Genomic DNA, 23,128 nt, shown 5'->3' on the forward strand with positions numbered 1-23,128 from the left:
ACCCTGCAAACAGGGTACATGTTTTGGAATATTTTTATTCTGTACAGGCTTCCCTCTTTTCACTCTGTTAATTAAGTTATTATTGTGGAGTAACTACAATGTTGTTGATCCATCCTCAGTTTTCTCCTATCACAGCCATTTAACTCTGTAACTGTTTTAAAGTCACCATTGGTGTCATGGTGAAAACCCTGAGTGGTTTCCTTCCTCTCCGGCAACTGAGTTAGAAAGGACGCCTGTATATTTGTAGTGATTGGGTTTATTGATACACAATCCAAAACGTAATTAATACATTCACCATGCTCAAAGGGATATTCAATGTCTGAAAACAGTATAATGCACAAGGTGTAATTTCATAATTGGGTAGTTTTCCTCTTGTCTTGTCAGTCATTGCATACCTTAGAGAGTTATTTATAACTTAACAGAAATGTTAAGAAATGTCCAGATTAACTAGCCAATGTCAGCAAAAGTTTTTTAGCCCATAGATTTTGTTGTAATGTTTGAGTCACTCAAATATCACATGAATAAACATTAGGCATGGCAAAATATGTAGAACTGCAACATTCTCTCCACCAACAAGAAGGGTGTAAACAGTTTGTGTTATGAACAGTGCTTGAGCCCATGGAAATAGACATGGCGGGAGAGTGGGATGTTCTCCAATGCTGGATGGGGGGCCTGAGTGAAGAAAGAGAAGCCCTGGTCTAGACTATCTGTGTTGCTGCTGCCGACTGAGGAAGGGATGGAGTTGGTTCGGAGCGAGTGTCGTTGATGCAGCCTATCTACTCTCTTTCTGCCTCTGTTTTGGGTATATCAGTCAACCAGACCAAATATTGGTGATGTTAATCAAATGTTATGCTTCTGTAGCAGTACTGTTGATATTTACTAACTAGGTAGCTTGAACGTTGACTGCATCTCAAGCCATGCATGTTTGGATACCGGGCTTGCGCAAGCTCTGTACAGGGCAGACCAAGAAGTACAACCAACGGACAAGGTGTGAATGGGAGTGGCGAACTTGTTGCCACAACTTGCAGGCAACAATGACAAAACTTTATAAAAAATATAATACTTATACCACCACTCAAAAGGGCAGTGGCGAGTGGGACGGCAAAGGGGCATGTGCTGGGCACAGGTTGACTCCTATCTGTGCACGTGCCTGCACACGCACACACACATACACACACACACACACACAGATTCTTCTCCCCTTACATTTTTTGTTTTGTTGATTTTCTTTTTTGGTTTATTCTGTTTCTTTGTAACTATTATAAATAGACTTTCGCTCCATGAAAACGCTCTATAAAACCCATATATTATTATAATTATTATAGGTATCATACCCGGGAGTTGTGCTCGGAGACCAGCAGAGTGGAGACTATCACCAGCAGGTTGACGATGGAGAGAAAAGAGCAGCTGAGCACCTCTTTCTCATGTACACAGACCTTCAACCTGTCCTGTTCACCGCTGGAGAGGGACAGGAAAGTCCATACGCTCAACGAGGCAGGGATAAAGTCTCTGGTCACCCCTCCTCCTACTATTCTTCCTCCTCTTGCCTTCGCTTCGGCTCCCAGCTTCTCTGATATTCAGAGAGAGTTCCAGAAGAAGGAGAGACAGGGCCCTGCTCAGAGGAACTTCCCTGGGTTTCATACTTCTAATACTGATCAGGTTGGTCTTCTTAAGTCCTCAAACAATTGGTTTCCCCTGTTGTTTTTCATTTCCTGAAGTCCTTGTTGTTTTTGAGGTATTATCATGACTTATTATCATACTTCACTATTACTGGGGTTTTCGGTCCCAAGACCCCATACATAAGGGATCTGTATGTGACATGCTTTTATTTTGACCTCTCTCTGATTGTTTATTTTTTCTAATCCTTACAGGGTGAGCCTTTCCCCCAAGATGCATCACTTCTGCTGCCGCCCGCAGGTGGTCTGACGGAGAGGAACCTTCAGCGGCATAACCTCATGACAGAAGATTCCCTGTCCAATGACGAATATGAGTGCACTTCCCCCGACGACATCTCCCTGCCCCCGCTTTCCGAGACGCCAGAGTCCAACATCGTCCTATCAGAGAATGACCTGGACCTGGATGGTTTCTGTCTCAGCTCCCAGTCCCACACCATTCACATCAATCAGTACAGCCACCAGTTACACTCCACACATAATGATTACAGCAACAGCCAGAGCCAACAGAGGATCAGAGAGCAGACTGTAAGCTGTCCCTCTCCTACAGGGGGCCTCAACACCAAGTTCAGACCAGAGTCCTCTTCTTTCATCCACAGCCCCCTGACTGTCCCAGCACCAACCCTGGTCTCAAACACACTCTTCAATATTATGAAAAGCAGGGGCATCCCCAACCTTCCAAATGCCAACCTCCCAAATCTTCCACCGGTCGGCCCCCTAAGCCTAAACGAGTGCCACCAGACCGTGTATTCCGTGCATGAGAGCTCTGTCACAGAGACGCAGGAGAAAGTACATGACCCTAGCACCATGATGGTTCGAGGATCTGCCTTCCCCACTGCTGCCGCCACTAGCACTCTTAACACGCATGCTACCCCCTCCCCATTAACCACCACAGCAGTCACACTCACAGACCAGGGACAAGACCCAGACCTCTGCAATCCCACAGCCATCAGAGAAGAGATCAGGCTGCCTGGTACCAGCCGGTCCATGGGGAGCACCCTAGCAGGCCAGGGCCCTCCTCACTTCTCCAAACTACTGTCTAGTCCCACAGTTATGGAGGGGTCGCCTGTGACCCTGGAAGTGGAGGTCACTGGATTTCCAGAGCCTACTTTAACATGGTGGGTAGCTCATAGACTTTAGTCATTCATTATCATAGAATCTGCCTCTGAAATGGCATCCTATTCCCGATGTTGTGCACTACTTTTGGCCAGAAGTAGTGCACTCTAAAGGGTATAGGTCAAGGTGTCATTTCTGACACAGATGGAGTATTGGTGCAAGTAGAAATGGAACAGTAGAACTTCATTATTTTAATAGAATCTGTATTATTTTTACTCTTCATAAGCATGAAAAGTCTGGTTACAGTAGTATTAACAGTCACTGCTTTATGTGTTGGGGATATTTTATTAATCAATTCCAAAAGGATCATTCAGGTGGAAAGGAAAGGACACATTGAGAAATTATAAGATAGATTTCTAAACTGCATAAGTAGTGTTAAATCTGAATCCCAAGTCATGTTTTGTGGATAACATAATATGAATTTATTGGACTAAAATCCTTTACTGTTGTTTGACTTATCTAGCCTTTTGTTTTGATTCCTGTTTAATAACACAACTTTGATAGCACGTTTGATCATTAATTGCACGTTCTAATTTTAAATAATCTAGTAATTTTGATTGATTGTGCTTCAGCTCACCCTTTGATAAATAGGAATGTGATTTGTGTTTTTCTTGTTGTGATTGTGTGATAATTGACTTCTTGCTTTAGGTTCAAGAATGGAGAGAAACTGACCAATGATGAGCACATAGAACTGTCCCAAAAAGAAGGCAAACATGCATTGTTTATACAGAAAGTCACTGAGGCCGACGCAGGTCTCTATGTGTGTGGTGCCGTCAACTCAAGTGGCACCCTATCTTCTAGCGCCGCCCTTCAGGTGAATGCAGGTAACAACAGATGTCCCGATCCCAGCTGCCCTCTTCTCAAGCTGAACTGGCACACTTGTTTTGGCACTCTGTGTTTTCTCCTGTATCTCCTGTATCTACTGCTCTTATGAAGAAAGAAAAATATATATGAAGCTTTTTACTGCCAGTATCTTTTCCACTCTCAGAAAAATGGGAAGTAGTGTTGACTTTGAACAGTAGTACACTGGGTAACCCTAACTTCAACTGTATGGATGCATGTGGTGTCACCTCCAAACCTGGACACCACCACCACCCTATTACACACAAAACCACCTGTGTGTATGAAGGTCGGGTTCATTTATTTTGTAGATTTGTATTTCATCTCTGCATAAAAGTATTATCTCAATTAATTTATATCTCAACTAACTCCTTCGTATACTTTCAACTCCTTCGTATACTTTCAACTCCTTCGTATACTTTCAACTCCTTCGTATACTTTTGTCTAGAAAGTCAGTGCGTTGAGTCTGTGCCTCCATGACTAAAATGGTCTCCAATTACAGAATCAAGGTAATTAATTTATGAATAAAATGCTAAAATCAGTAATTTAGTCAATTTCTCTTTTATTGTATTACGCCCATCCTAAACTTCAAAGCTCAGAGATTAGATGGTAAATTGTTTCAGCTAAATTACCGTGTTAAATGTATTTTAAATAAAGTAATGCAGCTTCCGAGTCAAAGGTTTCATGAATTGTTTGTGCTCCCTCTACTACCATCTTGTTATATCCGTTGTATGGTTCTACAGTTTAATGGTCATGTAAGATGCACATTTATAAAATTATCTATCAGATCATTTTTTGCTGTTTTTGTATTTCACTTTATCACTTCACCCCCCACACTAAAATCAAAATACACTTAATTAAGGGCAACATTACTTTTTAATTATTTGAAGATTTACATAATTGATTTACCAATTGACTATAGCTAGGTTTCCATCATGCAAATATTCTAAAATCTACATGAAAACAATATGTGCATTTTCAGACTAGAGATGTGTTTCCATCAAATTGACTGGTGGATAAAAGTCTGTGCGTAATGAAGTAGTGTACAGAATTATATATTTTTGCAGTTAAAAAACCCAAGTTAATTGGGTTTGCATCACATTTTCAACTCTACTAAATGAAAAAAAAATATATATAGCGTTATATAGCGAATGTGCCCACTCCGGTATTGGCACGTGCATCTTAGCCAAAAGCTCACAGATACAGTGTGTGTATAGCCTACACTACTGTTCAAAAGCTTGGGGTCACTTAGAAATGTCCTTGTTTTTGAACGAAAAGCATAGTTTTGTCCATTAAAATAACATCAAATGGATCAGATATACAGTGTAGACATTGTTAATGTTGTAAATGACTATTGTACCTGGAAATGGCTGATTTGTTTATGGAATAGCTACACAGCCGTACAGAGGACCATTATCAGCAACCATCACTCCTGTGTTCCAATGGCACGTTGTGTTAGCTAATCCAAGTTTATCATTTTAAAAAGGCTAATTGATCATTTTAAAAACCTTTTGCAATTATGTTAGCACAGCTGAAAACTGTTGTCCTGATTGAAGAAGCAATTTATTTATTTTTTATTTCACCTTTATTTAACCAGGTAGGCTAGTTGAGAACAAGTTCTCATTTGCAACTGCGACCTGGCCAAGATAAAGCATAGCAGTGTGAACAGACAACACAGAGTTACACATGGAGTAAACAATTAACAAGTCAATAACACAGTAGAGAAAAAAAAGAGTGTCTATATACATTGTGTGCAAAAGGCATGAGGAGGTAGGCGAATAATTAAAATTTTGCAGATTAACACTGGAGTGGTAAATGATCAGATGGTCATGTACAGGTAGAGATATTGGTGTGCAAAAGAGCAGAAAAGTAAATAAATATAAACAGTATGGGAATGAGGTAGGTAAAATTGGGAAGGCTATTTACCGATAGACTATGTACAGCTGCAGCGATCGGTTAGCTGCTCAGATAGCAGATGTTTGAAGTTGGTGAGGGAGATAAAAGTCTCCAACTTCAGCGATTTTTGTAATTCGTTCCAGTCACAGGCAGCAGAGAACTGGAACGAAAGGCGGCCAAATGAGGTGTTGGCTTTAGGGATGATCAGTGAGATACACCTGCTGGAGCGCTTGCTACGGGTGGGTGTTGCCATCGTGACCAGTGAACTGAGATAAGGCGGAGCTTTACCTAGCATGGACTTGGCCTTCTTTAGACTTGTTGAGTATCTGGAGCGTCAGCATTTTGGGGTTCGATTGCAGGCTCAAAATGGCCAGAAACAAAGAACTTTCTTCTGAAACTCGTTAGTCTATTCTTGTTCTGAGAAATGAAGGCTATTCCATGTGAGAAAATGCCAAGAGACTGAAGATCTCGTACAACGCTGTGTACTACTCTCTTCACAGAACAGCACAAACTGGCTATAACTAGAATAGAAAGAGGAGTGGGAGGCCCTGGTGCACAACTGAGCAAGAAGACAAGTACATTAGATGTCTAGTTTGAGAAACAGACGGCTCACAAGTCCTCAACTGGCTTCATTAAATAGTACCCGCAAAACACCAGTCTCAACATCAACAGTGAAGAGGCGACTCCGGAACGCTGGCCTTCTAGGCAGAGTTGCAAAGAAAAAGCCATATCTCAGATTGATCAATTTGATGTTATTTTAATGGACAAAAGTGACCCCAAAGTTTTTAACTAGTGTACATGATAGGATTATTATGGACATTATTATTTATCAAACGGCATGATCATGTCACCAGAATAAGACCCTTAATATTTATTAGAAAGGAGCATCAAGTTCATCAATTTTCACTTTCACCACCCTATAAAGTTCATCATCATTTATTTCATCTCTAGCCTAATAAACTGCATGCTTTCCCGGGTCGTACTGGGAGGACAACACATGTCTCCAAGTTTACTTCGATATGATGGTTATTATATCCATATTTGCACATGAAAGCGTTTCCAATGCAATTTGTTGCATAATTAATTTTGGAAACAAAATGATCCCACCTTGCCTAGCGTATTTTTTTCATCAGACGTACTTTACTCGCATTAAAAGGTTGGATGGAAACCTGGTTTATGACAAAAACGGGCTAAAGAATTGAGTATTGTTTTGTTATGACAAGGTAGGACTAATTTGGTAGTTATAAATCATAATCTTTCAAATCAAATGGGAACATTTCCTTCATTGAAATACCTGGAAGTTGTATGGATTGCATTTAAGGTTGACTGCTCTGCTGTTGTACTGTATGTTGTGTGGTAACACAATCTCTCAGGTCAAATTGTGGTTCCACAGGTTACACCTCTTCACTCCAATCTACCTCTCCACTCCACTAACTACTTCAGTCCTCACACAGTGATGATAAGGCGGGCTCCCCTCCTGTGGTAGAGGGCTGAAATATTGCAGATACCGGCTTAAGATTGGCCTTTATCTGCAACAGATAGACAAGCCATGGGATATTCTTGATAATATCAAATCAAAATCAAATTTATTTATATAGCCCTTCGTACATCAGCTGATATCTCAAAGTGCTGTACAGAAACCCAGCCTAAAACCCCAAACAGCAAGCAATGCAGGTGTAGAAGCACGGTGGCTAGGAAAAACTCCCTAGAAAGGCCAAAACCTAGGAAGAAACCTAGAGAGGAACCAGGCTATGTGGGGTGGCCAGTCCTCTTCTGGCTGTGCCGGGTGGAGATTATAACAGAACATGGCCAAGATGTTCAAATGTTCATAAATGACCAGCATGGTCGTATAATAATAAGGCAGAACAGTTGAAACTGGAGCAGCAGCACGGCCAGGTGAACTGGGGACAGCAAGGAGTCATCATGTCAGGTAGTCCTGGGGCATGGTCCTAGGGCTCAGGTCCTCCGAGAGAGAGAGAGAGAGAGAGAGAAAGAGAGAATTAGAGAACGCACACTTAGATTCACACAGGACACCGAATAGGACAGGAGAGGTACTCCAGATATAACAAACTGACCCTAGCCCCCGACACATTAACTACTGCAGCATAAATACTGGAGGCTGAGACAGGAGGGGTCAGGAGACACTGTGGCCCCATCCGAGGACACCCCAGACAGGGCCAAACAGGAAGGATATAACCCCACCCACTTTGCCAAAGCACAGCCCCCACACCACTAGAGGGATATCTTCAACCACCAACTTACCATCCTGAGACAAGGCTGAGTATAGCCCACAAAGAACTCTGCCATGGCACAACCCAAGGGGGGGCGCCATCCCAGACAGGATGACCACATCAGTGAATCAACCCACTCAGGTGACGCACCCCTTCCAGGGACGGCAAGAGAGAGCCCCAGTAAGTCAGTGGGAAGAGGGGAACCGGCCAGGCAGAGACAGCAAGAGCGGTTCGTTGCTCCAGAGCCTTTCCGTTCACCTTCCCACTCCTGGGCCAGACTACACTCAATCATATGACCCACTGAAGAGATAAGTCTTCAGTAAGGACTTAAAGGTTGAGACCGAGTTTGCGTCTCTGACATGGGTAGGCAGACCGTTCCATAAAAATGGAGCTCTATAGGAGAAAGCCCTGCCTCCAGCTGTTTGCTTAGAAATTCTAGGGACAATTAGGAGGCCTGCGTCTTGTGACCGTAGCGTACGTGTAGGTATGTACGGCAGGACCAAATCAGAGAGATAGGTAGGAGCAAGCCCATGTAATGCTTTGTAGGTTAGCAGTAAAACCTTGAAATCAGCCCTTGCTTTGACAGGAAGCCAGTGTAGAGAGGCTAGCACTGGAGTAATATGATCAAATTTTTTGGTTCTAGTCAGAATTCGAGCAGCCGTATTTAGTACTAACTGAAGTTTATTTAGTGCTTTATCCGGGTAGCCGGAAAGTAGAGCATTGCAGTAGTCTAACCTAGAAGTGACAAGCATGGATTAATTTTTTTCTGCATCATTTTTGGACAGAAAGTTTATGATTTTTGCAATGTTACGTAGATGGAAAAAAGCTGTCCTTGAAATGGTCTTGATATGTTCTTCAAAAGAGAGATCAGGGTCCAGAGTAACGCCGAGGTCCTTCACAGTTTTATTTGAGACGACTGTACAACCATTAAGATTAATTGTCAGATTCAACAGAAGATCTCTTTGTTTCTTGGGACCTAGAACAAGCATCTCTGTTTTGTCCGAGTTTAAAAGTAGAAAGTTTGCAGCCATCCACTTCCTTATGTCTGAAACACATGCTTCTAGCAAGGGCAATTTTGGGGCTTCACCATGTTTCATTGAAATGTACAGCTGTGTGTCATCCGCATAGCACTGAAAGTTAACATTATGTTTTCGAATAACATCCCCAAGAGGTAAAATATATAGTGAAAACAATAGTGGTCCCAAAACGGAACCTTGAGGAACACCGAAATTTACAGTTGATTTGTCAGAGGACAAACCATTCACAGAGACAAACTGATATCTTTCCGACAGATAAGATCTAAACCAGGCCAGAACTTGTCCGTGTAGACCAATTTGGGTTTCCAATCTCTCCAAAAGAATGTGGTGATCGATGGTATCAAAAGCAGCACTAAGGTCTAGGAGCACGAGGACAGATGCAGAGCCTCAGTCCGATGCCATTCAAATGTAATTTACCACCTTCACAAGTGCAGTCTCAGTGCTATGATGGGGTCTAAAACCAGACTGAAGCATTTCGTATACATTGTTTGTCTTCAGGAAGGCAGTGAGTTGCTGCGCAACAGCCTTTTCTAAAAATTTTGAGAGGAATGGAAGATTCGATATAGGCCGATAGTTTTTTATATTTTCTGGGTCAAGGTTTGGCTTTTTCAAGAGAGGCTTTATTACTGCCACTTTTAGTGAGTTTGGTACACATCCGGTGGATAGAGAGCCGTTTATTATGTTCAACATAGGAGGGCCAAGCACAGGAAGCAGCTCTTTCAGTAGTTTAGTTGGAATAGGGTCCAGTATGCAGCTTGAAGGTTTAGAGGCCATGATTATTTTCATCATTGTGTCAAGAGATATAGTACTAAAACACTTCTAGGTCCTGGGAGAGTTGTGCAGACTCAGGACAACTGAGCTTTGAAGGAATACGCAGATTTAAAGAGGAGTCCGTAATTTGCTTTCTAATAATCATAATCTTTTCCTCAAAGAAGTTCATGAATTTATCACTGCTAAAGTGAAAGTCATCCTCTCTTGGGGAATGCTGCTTTTTAGTTAGCTTTGCGACAGTATCAAAAAGGAATTTCGGATTGTTCTTATTTTCCTCAATTAAGTTAGAAAAATAGGATGATCGAGCAGCAGTAAGGGCTCTACGGTACTGCACGGTACTGTCTTTCCAAGCTAGTCGGAAGACTTCCAGTTTGGTGTGGCGCCATTTCCGTTCCAATTTTCTGGAAGCTTGCTTCAGAGCTCGGGTATTTTCTGTGTATCAGGGAGCTAGTTTCTTATGAGAAATGTTTTTAGTTTTTAGGGGTGCAACTGCATCTAGGGTATTGCGCAAGGTTAAATTGAGTTCCTCGGTTAGGTGGTTAACTGATTTTTGTCCTCTGGCGTCCTTGGGTAGACAGAGGGAATCTGGAAGGACATCAAGGAATCTTTGTGTTGTCTGTGAATTTATAGCACGACTTTTGATGTTCCTTGGTTGGGGTCTGAGCAGATTATTTGTTGCAATTGCAAACGTAATAAAATAGTGGTCCAACAGTCCAGGATTATGAGGAAAAACATTAAGATCCACAACATTTATTCCATGGGACAAAACTAGGTCCAGAGTATGACTGTGACAGTGAGTGGGTCCAGAGACATGTTGGACAAAACCCACTGAGTCGATGATGGCTCCGAAAGCCTTTTGGAGTGGGTCTGTGGACTTTTCCATGTGAATATTAAAGTCACCAAAGATTAGAATATTATCTGCTATGACTACAAGGTCCGATAGGAATTCAGGGAACTCAGTGAGGAACGCTGTATATGGCCCAGGAGGCCTGTAAACAGTAGCTATAAAAAGGGATTGAGTAGGCTGCATAGATTTCATGACTAGAAGCTCAAAAGACGAAAACGTCATTTTTTTTTGTAAATTGAAATTTGCTATCGTAAATGTTAGCAACACCTCCGCCTTTGCGGGATGAACGGGGGATATGTTCACTAGTGTAGCCAGGAGGTGAGGCCTCATTTAACACAGTAAATTCATCAGGCTTAAGCCATGTTTCAGTCAGGCCAATCACATCAAGATTATGGTCAGTGATTAGTTCATTGACTATAATTGCCTTTGAAGTAAGGGATCTAACATTAAGTAGCCCTATTTTGAGATGTGAGGTATCATGATCTCTTTCAATAATGACAGGAATGGAGGTGGTCTTTATCCTAGTGAGATTGCTAAAGCGAACACCGCCATGTTTAGTTTTGACCAACCTAGGTCGAGGCACAGACACGGTCTCAATGGTGATAGCTGAGCTGACTACACTGACTGTGCTAGTGGCAGACTCCACTATGCTAGCAGGCTGGCTAACAGCCTGCTGCCTGGCCTGCACCCTATTTCATTGTGGAGCTAGAGGAGTTAGAGCCCTGTCTATGTTGGTAGATAAGATGAGAGCACTCCTCCAGCTAGGATGGAGTCCGTCACTCCTCAGCAGGTCAGGTTTGGTCCTGTTTGTGGGTGAGTCCCAGAAAGAGGGCCAATTATCTACAAATTCTAACTTTTGGGATAATATCACATACAGTGGGGAGAACAAGTATTTGATACACTGCCGATTTTGCAGGTTTTCCTACTTACAAAGCATGTAGAGGTCTGTAATTTTTATCACAGGTACACTTCAACTGTGAGAGACGGAATCTAAAACAAAAATCCAGAAAATCACATTGTATGATTTTTAAGTAATTAATTTGCATTTTATTGCATGACATAAGTATTTGATACATCAGAAAAGCAGAACTTCATATTTGGTAGAGAAACCTTTGTTTGCAATTACAGAGATCATACGTTTCCTGTAGTTCTTGACCAGGTTTGCACACACTGCAGCAGGGATTTTGGCCCACTCCTCCATACAGACCTTCTCCAGATCCTTCAGGTTTCGGGGCTGTCGCTGGGCAATACGGAGCGTCCTCCAAAGATGTTCTATTGGGTTCAGGTCTGGAGACTGGCTAGGCCACTCCAGGACCTTGAGATGCTTCTTACGAAGCCACTCCTTAGTTGCCCTGGCTGTGTGTTTCGGGTCGTGGTCATGCTGGAAGACCCAGCCACGACCCATCTTCAATGCTCTTACTGAGGGAAGGAGGTTGTTGGCCAAGATCTCGCGATACATGGCCCCATCCATCCTCCCCTCAATACAGTGCAGTCGTCCTGTCCCCTTTGCAGAAAAGCATCCCCAAAGAATGATGTTTCCACCTCCATGCTTCACGGTTGGGATGGTGTTCTTGGGGTTGTACTCATCCTTCTTCTTCCTCCAAACATGGCGAGTGGAGCTCTATTTTTGTCTCATTAGACCACATGACCTTCTCCCATTCCTCCTCTGGATCATCCAGATGGTCATTGTCAAACTTCAGACGGGCCTGGACATGCGCTGGCTTAAGCAGGGGGACCTTGCGTGCGCTGCAGGATTTTAATCCATGACGGCGTAGTGTGTTACTAATGGTTTTCTTTGAGACTGTGGTCCCAGCTCTCTTCAGGTCATTGTCCAAGTCCTGCCATGTAGTTCTGGGCTGATCCCTCACCTTCCTCATGATCATTGATGCCCCACGTAGTGAGATCTTGCATGGAGCCCCAGACTGAGGGTGATTGACCGTCATCTTGAACTTCTTCCATTTTCTAACAGTTGTTGCCTTCTCACCAAGCTGCTTGCCTATTGTCCTGTAGCCCATCCCAGCCTTGTGCAGGTTTACAATTTGATCCCTGATGTCCTTACACAGCTCTCTGGTCTTGGCCACTGTGGAGAGGTTGGAGTCTGTTTGATTGAATGTGTGGACAGGTGTCTTTTATACAGGTAACGAGTTCAAACAGGTGCAGTTAACACAGGTAATGAGTGGAGAACAAGGAGGGCTTCTTAAAGAAAAACTAACACTTCTGTGAGAGCAGGAATTCTTACTGGTTGGTAGGTGATCAAATACTTATGTCATGCAATAAAATGCAAATTAATTACTTAAAAATCATACAATGTGATTTTCTGGATTTTTGTTTAAAATTTCCGTCTCTCACAGTTGAAGTGTACCTATGATAAAAAAATTACAGACCTCTACATGCTTTGTAAGTAGGAAAACCTGCAAAATTGGCAGTGTATCAAATACTTGTTCTGCCCGCTGTAACATTTGAGAAGAAAAGCAGTTTGTTCTAATGAATAAATTGCTTTATATTTTATAATTGTACACATTCGTCTCCATTGGTAGACTGTTTCTTTCACCTTATGATTTTCACAGTGGAGCAACTTTCCCTGGGGACCCGGGGACATGTCCCCCCCACATTCTGAAATTGCATTTTCCCCCCCTGTGATACAAAACAGGGCAACAGTGTGCTTTAGGACCATGCGGACGCCTCCGAGCGTCGGGTAGGCTGTTTGGAGTGTTTATCCAACTGGATTAAAAAATCTATATAAAGTTATGTACCCCTCACTTCTAAAACCAACGTTGTGCCCCTGGATTTTCAAATATTGTGCACAAGCTCATCTAATTTGATGAGTACATCCTCCTGAACCTAATGGAACGTATCAAACAATGTGATAGAAAATAGTGTAACTTGGTCTCCCCCAGTCTGTGGATCTACTCCTCAGTTCCTTTCAAAGCCAGAAGATGATCATCTCCTGGTGGGAGAAGATCCCTTCCTGAAGTGTGTCATTGTAGCTTGTGGAGAAAGCAGGGTGAGTTGTCTAATACTACTTTAAATGGCCTATTATTAGATGATAGATTTTTATTTGTGATATTTTAAGTTGCCACTATTGCTTGTGAAGAAAGCAGGGTGGTACAAGATTCTAAATAGATTAAAATATCAGTTACATGTTTGTCTCCCTTGCAGATTCAAAGCCAAAGTGATACTCATGTCATTGTAAAGAAGAGTGCTATTGTGTCAGACTCTGGGAAGTGTGTGAGATGCCAAATAGGAAGTGGGGGAAGTCTGCTGTTCTGCAGACGAGTTGGTCACTGGTAAATCCTATTTTAATTTTTCATCCTCTACAATTGAGAATTCAAGTTAGTGTCATTACTGTGACACATGGATGTCTTATGTATGGGTTTTTTACGTGTTAGAATGTCCTTATGTAGGTACCCATCAAAGTGTTACCCACATTCATCAATCAATCAATATCTTTGTTTAAATTGATACATTTGTAGTGCAGTCAGGGTTCAACATTAAAAACAGTGACAACCATAGAACAGATATACACACAAGTTAAATAATGACATTGTGTAACATGTAACTGTCCATAGATTTGATTCTGGGATGTATGACCCCTAAACTATCAATAAATGTGACATCTCAATTTACACAGTTATCTGTATTCCCCCGCAGAGCCAAACCAAAGTGTTTCAAAGCCCAGGCAGTCGTCATGATCAACACAGAAGATCCAGATAGGAAAACTGTACATGCATCCTGAACAAGTAAACAACATAAAAAGTCAAGAGGGGCAGGAGAGAAAATAGGGAGTCTGGGGACTTGAATAAAGAAATGATGTATTTATTGGAGTTTCACAGCATACACGTGTGTACATTTTGTGGCAATTTGCCTATTGCATGTAGTCCCTTTGTTTGCAATTAAAGCCTTTTTGTGAAAACTGTTTTGATGTATTGTCCAATATCAGAATGAATTATTGAAGATTATCTTTTGGAGTAGAGTCAATTTCATTTTTTAATGTTTTGAAAAACATTCTGTGAGTGAGCATTTTGATAATGTATACAGACAAAAATGTCGCAATGTTGCAGGAGACATTTTCTGCAATGCAGGACATGTAAAACCTGTGGTGTATTTGAGGTTTAAAAAGGCTTCTGAAGTTTGTAATTTCCACTTTAAAATTTCAGAGTTGATTTTCCCTTATGAAAAAAATGTATCAACCCTCACGAAAATTTTTATTGAATTATATTTCACATACTGTAACCTGTTATAGCAAACTGACTCAAATTAAGATCATACATCTGTATGTTTTATTTAACTGGGCAAGTCAGTTAAGAACACATTCTTATTTACAATGACGGCCTACCCCAGCTAAACCTGGACGATGCTGGGCCAATTGTACGCCGCACTATGGGAATCGAACCAGGGTGTCTGTAGTGCCCCCTCAAGCACTGAGATGCAGTGCCTTTGACCGCTGCTCCACTCGGGAGCCCGTGCATTTGGAAAGTATTCAGACCCCTTGACTTTTTCCACATTTTGTTACGTTAGACTTTTTCTAAAATGTATTTAAATAGTTTTTTTTCTCTCTCATCAGTCTACACACAGTATCCCATAATGACAAAATCAAAAACAGTGTTATAGAATTTATCAAAAGAAATTCAATGGAAATATCACATTTATATGTGTTCAGACCCTTTATTCAGTACTTTGTTGAAGCGCCTTTGGCAGCGATTACAGCCTCAAGTCTTCTTGGGTATGACTCTACAAGCTTGGCACACTGGTATTTGGGGAGTTTATCCCATTCTTCTCTGCAGATCCTCTCAAGCTCTAAAATGTTGACAGGGGAGTGTTGCTGCACAGCTATTTTCAGATCTGTACAGAAATGTTTGATCAGGTTCAAGTCCGGGCTCTGGCTGGACCACTCAAGTACATTCAGAGACTTGTCCCGAAGCCACTCCTGTGTTCTCTTGGCTGTGTGCTTAGGGTCATTGTCCTGTTGGCAGGTTTTCATCAAGGATCTCTCTACTTTGCTCCGTTCATCTTTCCCTTGATCCTGACTAGTCTCCCAGTCCCTGCAGCTGAAAAACATCCCCACAGCATGATGCTGCCACCACCATGCTTCACCGTAAGGATAATGACAGGTTTCCTCCTGACGTGATGCTTGGCATTCAGGCCAGAGAATCTTGTTACTCATAGTCTGAGAGTCCTTTTTAACTCCAAGCGGTCTGTCATGTGCCTTTTACTGAAGAGTGGCTTCCGTCTGGCCACTCCACCATAAAGGCCTGATTGTTGGAGTGCTGCAGAGATGGTTGTCCTTGAACTCTGGAGCTCTGTCAGAGTGACCATCAGGTTCTTCACCTTCCTGACCAAGGCCCTTCTCCCCTGATTGCTCAGTTTAGTGGACAGCTTTAGGAAAAGTCTTGGTGGTTCCAAACTTCTTCCAATGAAGAATGATGGAGGCCACTGTGTTCTTGGGGATGCTTGGTACCCTTCCCCAGATCTGTGCCTCAACACAATCCTGTCTCTGAGCTCTACGGACAATTCCTTTGACCTCATGGCTTGGTTTTTGTTCTGACATCAAATCAAATCAAATTTTATTTGTCACATACACATGGTTAGCAGATTTTAATGCGAGTGTAGTGAAATGCTTGTGCTTCTAGTTCCGACAATGCAGTAATAACCAACAAGTAATCTAACTAACAATTCCAAAACAACTGTCTTATACACAGTGTAAGGGGATAAAGAATATGTACATAAGGATATATGAATGAGTGATGGTACAGAGCAGCATAGGCAAGATACAGTAGCTGATATCGAGTACAGTATATACATATGAGATGAGTATGTAAACAAAGTGGCATAGTTAAAGTGGCTAGTGATACATGTATTACATAAGGATGCAGTCGATGATATAGAGTACAGTATATACGTATGCATATGAGATGAATAATGTAGGGTAAGTAACATTATATAAGGTAGCATTGTTTATATATTTACATAATTTCCCATCAATTCCCATTATTAAAGTGGCTGGAGTTGAGTCAGTGTCATTGTCAGTGTGTTGGCAGCAGCCACTCAATGTTAGTGGTGGCTGTTTAACAGTCTGATGGCCTTGAGATAGAAGCTGTTTTTCAGTCTCTCGGTCCCAGCTTTGATGCACCTGTACTGACCTCGCCTTCTGGATGATAGCGGGGTGAACAGGCAGTGGCTCGGGTGGTTGATGTCCTTGATGATCTTTATGGCCTTCCTGTAACATCGGGTGGTGTAGGTGTCCTGGAGGGCAGGTAGTTTGCCCCCGGTGATGCGTTGTGCAGACCTCACTACCCTCTGGAGAGCCTTACGGTTGAGGGCGGAGCAGTTGCCGTACCAGGCGGTGATACAGCCCGCCAGGATGCTCTCGATTGTGCATCTGTAGAAGTTTGTGAGTGCTTTTGGTGACAAGCCGAATTTCTTCAGCCTCCTGAGGTTGAAGAGGCGCTGCTGCGCCTTCTTCACGATGCTGTCTGTGTGAGTGGACCAATTCAGTTTGTCTGTGATGTGTATGCCGAGGAACTTAAAACTTGCTACCCTCTCCACTACTGTTCCATCGATGTGGATAGGGGGTGTTCCCTCTGCTGTTTCCTGAAGTCCACAATCATCTCCTTAGTTTTGTTGACATTGAGTGTGAGGTTATTTTCCTGACACCACACTCCGAGGGCCCTCACCTCCTCCCTGTAGGCCGTCTCGTCGTTGTTGGTAATCAAGCCTACCACTGTTGTGTCGTCCGCAAACTTGATGATTGAGTTGGAGGCGTGCGTGGCCACGCAGTCGTGGGTGAACAGGGAGTACAGGAGAGGGCTCAGAACGCACCCTTGTGGGGCCCCAGTGTTGAGGATCAGCGGGGAGGAGATGTTGTTGCCTACCCTCACCACCTGGGGGCGGCCCGTCAGGAAGTCCAGTACCCAGTTGCACAGGGCGGGGTCGAGACCCAGGGTCTCGAGCTTGATGACGAGCTTGGAGGGTACTATGGTGTTGAATGCCGAGCTGTAGTCGATGAACAGCACAGACATGCACTATAAACCGTGTACACAGGGGACAATGGGGACAAATGGGAGACCTCTTTGGGGGTGGAGACAAGCACAAGACAGGTGAAACAGATCAGGGCGTGACAATACCCCCCCCTCTAGGGACGCCACCTGCTGACCTACCTGGGCACATACCTGGTTGACCGGGGTGCCGGCGGTTCCAGGAAGATCCTAGTGGGACCCAGCACCTCTCCTCCGGGGCATAACCCTCCCAGTCAACCTGGTACTGGAAACCCCTGCCCCGAGGTCAAACACTCAGGACGCATCTCACCATGGACATCGGATGGCGGTCGATAGGACGGGGAGTGGGGGTGGGCCTGGAAACAGGAGACAAAGGGCTGTGAGACAAAGGTATAATCCTAGACACATGAAAAGTAAGATGTATACGGATGGTACGGGGCAACAGAAGACTAACAGCAGAGGAGCTAAGCACTTTAGAAATGGGGAATGGACCAATAAAACGGGAAAGGTTTACGAGACTCCACCCGGAGGGGCAGATCCCACGTAGACAGCCATACCCTCTCTCCGAGACGATAGCGGGGAACTGATTTCCGGTGGCTCTCTTCCATGTAAGCCGACAGCGGCGGACGAACATTGGGGCAGAGTGTATGTTGACCTATTCCTCTTGCTCGGGGAAGAGTGGGGGCTGATTACCCATGGAGCACTCAAATGGCGAGAGCTGTCTCCTTGGCTGAAGGTAACTTGGGGAGGGGTATGAAATGGGTGGCTATAGAAAACCTATCCACCACTGTAAGGTTGGTGGTGTTGCCATCAGATGGAGGGAGACCAGTGACAAAATCCAGGGATATATGGGACCAGGGATGATGAGGAACAGGGAGTTGTTGAAGGAGGCCAGCCGGGGCTTGCCACAGATTCTTATTCTGAGCACGCCGTGCATGCGGCGATGAATGCGGAGACGTCAGAAACCATAGCGGGACACCAAAAGCGTTGTCGGAGGATGGCCAGGGTTCGGCGGGAGCCAGGATGGCAGGTTAGCTTAGAGGAATGAGCCCACTCCGGGACCGAGGACCGAGCCAAATCTGTGACGTACCCCCGGTTAGCCCCCCCCCGGGTTAAATTAAATTGTGTGAATAACAGCTCAATGGGCCTGCCTAGAGTTGAGGTGCTTGGCGGTGGAGAAATTCTTAATTCTTATGGTTGGTCCACACCAAGAATGGATGTTCCGCCCTTTCAAGGCAGTGCCTCCACTCCTCCAATGCCATTTTGACAGCCAGAAGTTCCAGCTGGATTGAGATGATGGGACAGGAAGGCACAGGGATGCAGCTTTTGGTCCCGGGCAGACCGCTGGGACAGGACGGCCCCAACTCCAACGTCAGAAGCATTGAGCTCTACCACAAACTGATGGGTGTTAGGGATGAATTAGTTAGGTAACATTCATAAATAAGATGTTTTATGAATATAATAATGCTTATGTGAGATATGTCATTAGAATGTCTTCTTTTGGATAATACTGTTGGCAGTTTGCAGTTATCCCTTCTCTGCTAGGGCTTAGACACTAGGGGCACAGAGAGGGGAGAGGTCAGGCTTGTCTTCTTATGGGAATGTGTCTATAACTATTGAATGTCCCCTCTGAGGTTGCCCTTATCCTGATTTAGTATATGGCCTAGGAGGCTCACTGTCTTTTATGATCTTGTCCAGGAGGGGGTGTATTTGAGATGGGTGTATCTAGAATTGACAATTGATATATGCCACTGGATAAGGTAATGTTTTGGTCCTAAGTGGTACCAAGAACAAGATGAATACTTTGTTTAGGAGACCAAACTGAACAATAATTTATAGCTAATGCTATCTAGCTATGGGATACTCCTCTTTCAAGTAAAAGGTTCTTTGTGTAATGTTCCTAAGATCTGTTATTTGTCATGTGAGTTGAGATGGGTGTGTCTTGGCTATAAATGATACTAAGAACTGTTTTGTAAGCACTCTCAGAGAATTCATTTATAGACACCGAATTGATCTGAGAGTCACAGGGCTATGGTGCTCATATAATTAAAGATGGACTTTATAATATGACTCTGACTTGTGTGTGGTTTGCACTCTCAAATGTTTAGTAATACAGGAAATTACCACGACACGGGACATGTCCGGATGGATGTGGATGGGGGCTGTGTTGAACCGATGCTTCAGATCCAAAAACGCATGGTAAGCAGCTGGGGACCACATGAACAGAACCTTGGGACAAGTGAGGGTAAAGAGGGGGAAGCCAGGGTGCTGTAGTCCCAAAAGAAGCGGCGGTAGAAATGTACAAACCCCAGAAAATGTGGCAGCTGCACTCTGGACATGGGTTGAGTCCAATCAACCACTGCTCTCACCTTGTCAGGATGCATTTGAATGTTCCCTGCTGTGATGGCGTATCCCAGAAAGGAGATAGTGGAACGATGGAATTCACACTTCTCAGCCTTGACAAACAACTGGTTCTCCAGGAGGCGCTGCAGGACTTGTCGGACGTGAGGACATGCTCCTGAACCGAACGGGAAAAGACAAGGATGTCGTCAAGGTAAACGAACACAAATCTGTTCAACATGTCACGGAGCACATCATTGACCAGAGCCTGGAACACTGTGGGAGCGTTGGTCAATCCGAATGGCATCACCAGATACTCGTAGTGCCTGCTAGCTGTGTTAAATGCTGTTTTCCATTCGTCTCCTTCCCGTATCTGAACCAGATGGTATGCGTTCCGAAGGTCCAACTTCGAAAATACAGTCGCCACCTGGAGAGGCTTGAACGACGCGGAGAGGAGTGGGTAACGTTTCTTTACCGTGATGTCATTGAGGCCCCGGTAGTCGATACACGGGCGGAGGGTTTTGTTTTTTCTCCACAAAGAAGAACCCTGAGCCGGCATGATGAAGGACGAATGCTCCAAGCAGCCAGAAAACCCTCAATGTACTCCTCCATGGCCTTGGTCTCCGGACCAGACAGGGAATAGAGCTGTCCCTGAGGTGGTGTAGTACCAGGCAAGAGGTCAGTGGCGCCGATGTGGTCGATGTTTAGGAAGAGATATGATGCAGGCCTTGTTGAAAACCTCCCGGAGGCCCTGATACTCCGCAGGGATGGTAGCGAGATCCAAAGCTTTACCCAAGCACACGGGAGGATGTCCAGGGGCAGGCTGCGCCACCTAGAGGCAATGTGCGTGGCAAAACGGGCTCCACCCCAGGATAGAACCCATAGCCCAGTCGATCAGGGGGTTGTGCCTCTGGAGCCATGACAATCCCAAAACCACAGGTGTATGAGGAGATTCAATGAGCAGGAACTGCATGGACTCACTGTGAATCCCTGACACTCTCAGATTGATTAAAATGGTGCTGTGATTGATCCTGCCAATAGAGCGTCCGTTCACTGCTCTGGCGTACATGGGAACGGAGAGAGATTGTGTGGAGAGTCCCAGCTCCGACACCAAGGCAGTGTCCATAAAACTCTTGAGTCCAGGATCAAACGGAGAGACTTAGACCGGTCACCCCACAATAGGATAGCATGGAGAGGAGTACGAGTAAAGGGAGATGGGAGACTCCCTGTATGGCCCACCAACGTACTCGTACCTACTGATGGACCTGGGTATGTTATTGTTCAGGTGGATATGTAACGTCCCGAAGTTCCAAATACAGACAGGTTTCAGAGCTCAGTCTGTGTGAACGTTCCTCAGGGGATAATATAGACTTGCCTAGTTGCATGGGCCCCGGAGGAGATGAATCAACAGTCCTTGATGATTCCCGAGGGAACTCAGGTAACTCCGGATTCTCTCAGGCGTGTAGGTGTCGGGGACTTCCGGGAGTCGAGGTCCATGGGTATCCCGTCTTCTATCCTCTCCGATAATCCATGATGGAAGGTGTCGAATAGGGAAGTCAGCCACTCTACAGGAATCCTGACGCAGTTTCCAGACACAGTTTCCGAGCCGCCTCTCTCCCATACATCGGAGAATCGAACACCTTCCTTACCTCCTCTACGAACACCTCCAGATTATGGCACACGGCGGTTTGTTGTTCCCACACCACCGTAGCCCAGGTGAGCGCCCTCCCAGACAGCGTTTTAAGGTACGCTATCTTCAAGCGATCCGAAGGAAGCGAACAGGGCTGCAGCTCAAAGATGAGGGAGCACCGGGAGAGAAACGCCTGGCATGTTTCAGGATCTCCAGTGTAGGGCTCCAGAGGAGGTAGGTGGGGTTCTCGGAGAGCCGGATTAGGAAGGGGAGAAGCACCGCTTGTAATGAGGTTACTGAGAGTCTGGGCAGGTACCGTTGTGGCTTGCTGCCTATTAGATGGCTCGCAGAATTGCTCCAGTAAGGGGTGGAAGGTTTGGTCATGGCGTTCTGCCACGTTGTGGAATCTTTCCATAAGGTTCCGTAAGCATCTCCTCACGTCTTCTAATGGTGGCTCCTTGTGAGGAGACAGTGTTGCAGAGCTAGTCCGAGTCTGCTGGGTCAGTCATGGCCAGTTCGTACTACCACGACTCAGGATATGACCCAGCTGCAGACACGGGAGGCGGATAGTACAATTCTCAAAATATTTATTACACAAGGGGACAGGCTAGGGCAGGTCGAGGGCAGGCAGAGGTCAGTAATCAAGGGCAGAGTCAATGAGGTACAGGGTCTGAATAATTATGTAAGAAAGGTATTTCTGTTTTTTTATTTTTAATACATTTGCAAATATCTAAAAACCTGTTTTTGCTTTGTCATTATGGGGTATTGTAACGTTTCTCTTTTGGTGAAGGAGAGTCAGACCAAAATGCGGCGTATAGATTGCGATCCATGTTTAATCAACAAACGTAACACGAATCAATACAAAAACTACAAAAAACAACAAACGTGGAAACGTAACGAAAACCAAAACAGCCCTATCTGGTGAAAACACAGAGACAGGAACAATCACCCACAAACACACAGTGAAACCCAGGCTACCTAAATATGGTTCCCAATCAGAGACAATGACTAACACCTGCCTCTGATTGAGAACCATATCAGGCCAGACATAGACAAACTAGGCATGAAACATAGAATGCCCACTCAGCTCACACCCTGACCAACCAAAACATAGAAATATACAAAGTAAACTATGGTCAGGGTGTGACAGGTATTGTGAGTAGATTGATGAGGATTTTTTTTATTTAATCAATTTTAGAATAAGGCTGTACAGACTATTATACATCTTTGTATATAAAGACAGGAAAACGTACACGTACTAACATAGCTGCCACAAGTATTTAGCAGCCATATGTAAACAATGCCCCTGTTCCTCTAATGGCATAATTTGTTCCAGTCTTGCTGCGTAGGTGATGGGGGGTAGCCCAGGATCTGAGTGACAAGCATAGCCCCACGCTTTCCATTTGGTCAATAAGTTCAATTAGGTACTTTTACATTTTAGAACAGAAATTGACATAGTGGTAGCATTTGGGGATATGAAAGATTGTCCTTATTCAAGAATACAGTCATTCAAAGCTAAATGTTTTGTGTCAAAAGAAAGGCAAATGAACCCAAGCAGTGACAACAGTGCCTGGACAATGTTAAGTGAAGTGAGTGACAGGTGTGAGCTTGCATAATATAGCTTCCCATCTCCCATCAGCCCCTCTGAGTGGCAGACCAATAAGGAGAGCGGATGCACTGATGATGCTGATTTGCCCAGGGGTATAAAAAGTAACACAACCATATTGTCACTTCTGAGCAGTTGGAGCATTC

The 23,128-nt window shown here is 44.2% G+C and overlaps 1 protein-coding gene across 1 annotated transcript in view; it reads left to right on the plus strand.

Annotated features, from left to right (window-relative positions):
• Positions 1 to 4,301, plus strand: part of ccdc141 (coiled-coil domain containing 141) — a gene marked incomplete in the record, with an annotated part of 187,019 nt that extends 182,718 nt beyond the window's left edge. The window contains 3 exon segments of the mRNA XM_042306494.1: positions 1,326 to 1,659; positions 1,872 to 2,791; positions 3,438 to 4,301. Coding sequence (XP_042162428.1) covers positions 1,326 to 1,659; positions 1,872 to 2,791; positions 3,438 to 3,723 — 1,540 coding nt within the window.
• Positions 4,302 to 23,128: the final 18,827 nt, after the last annotated feature.

Source organism: Oncorhynchus tshawytscha, linkage group LG26 (genome assembly GCF_018296145.1).
Source record: "Oncorhynchus tshawytscha isolate Ot180627B linkage group LG26, Otsh_v2.0, whole genome shotgun sequence".
Lineage (NCBI taxonomy): Eukaryota > Metazoa > Chordata > Actinopteri > Salmoniformes > Salmonidae > Oncorhynchus > Oncorhynchus tshawytscha.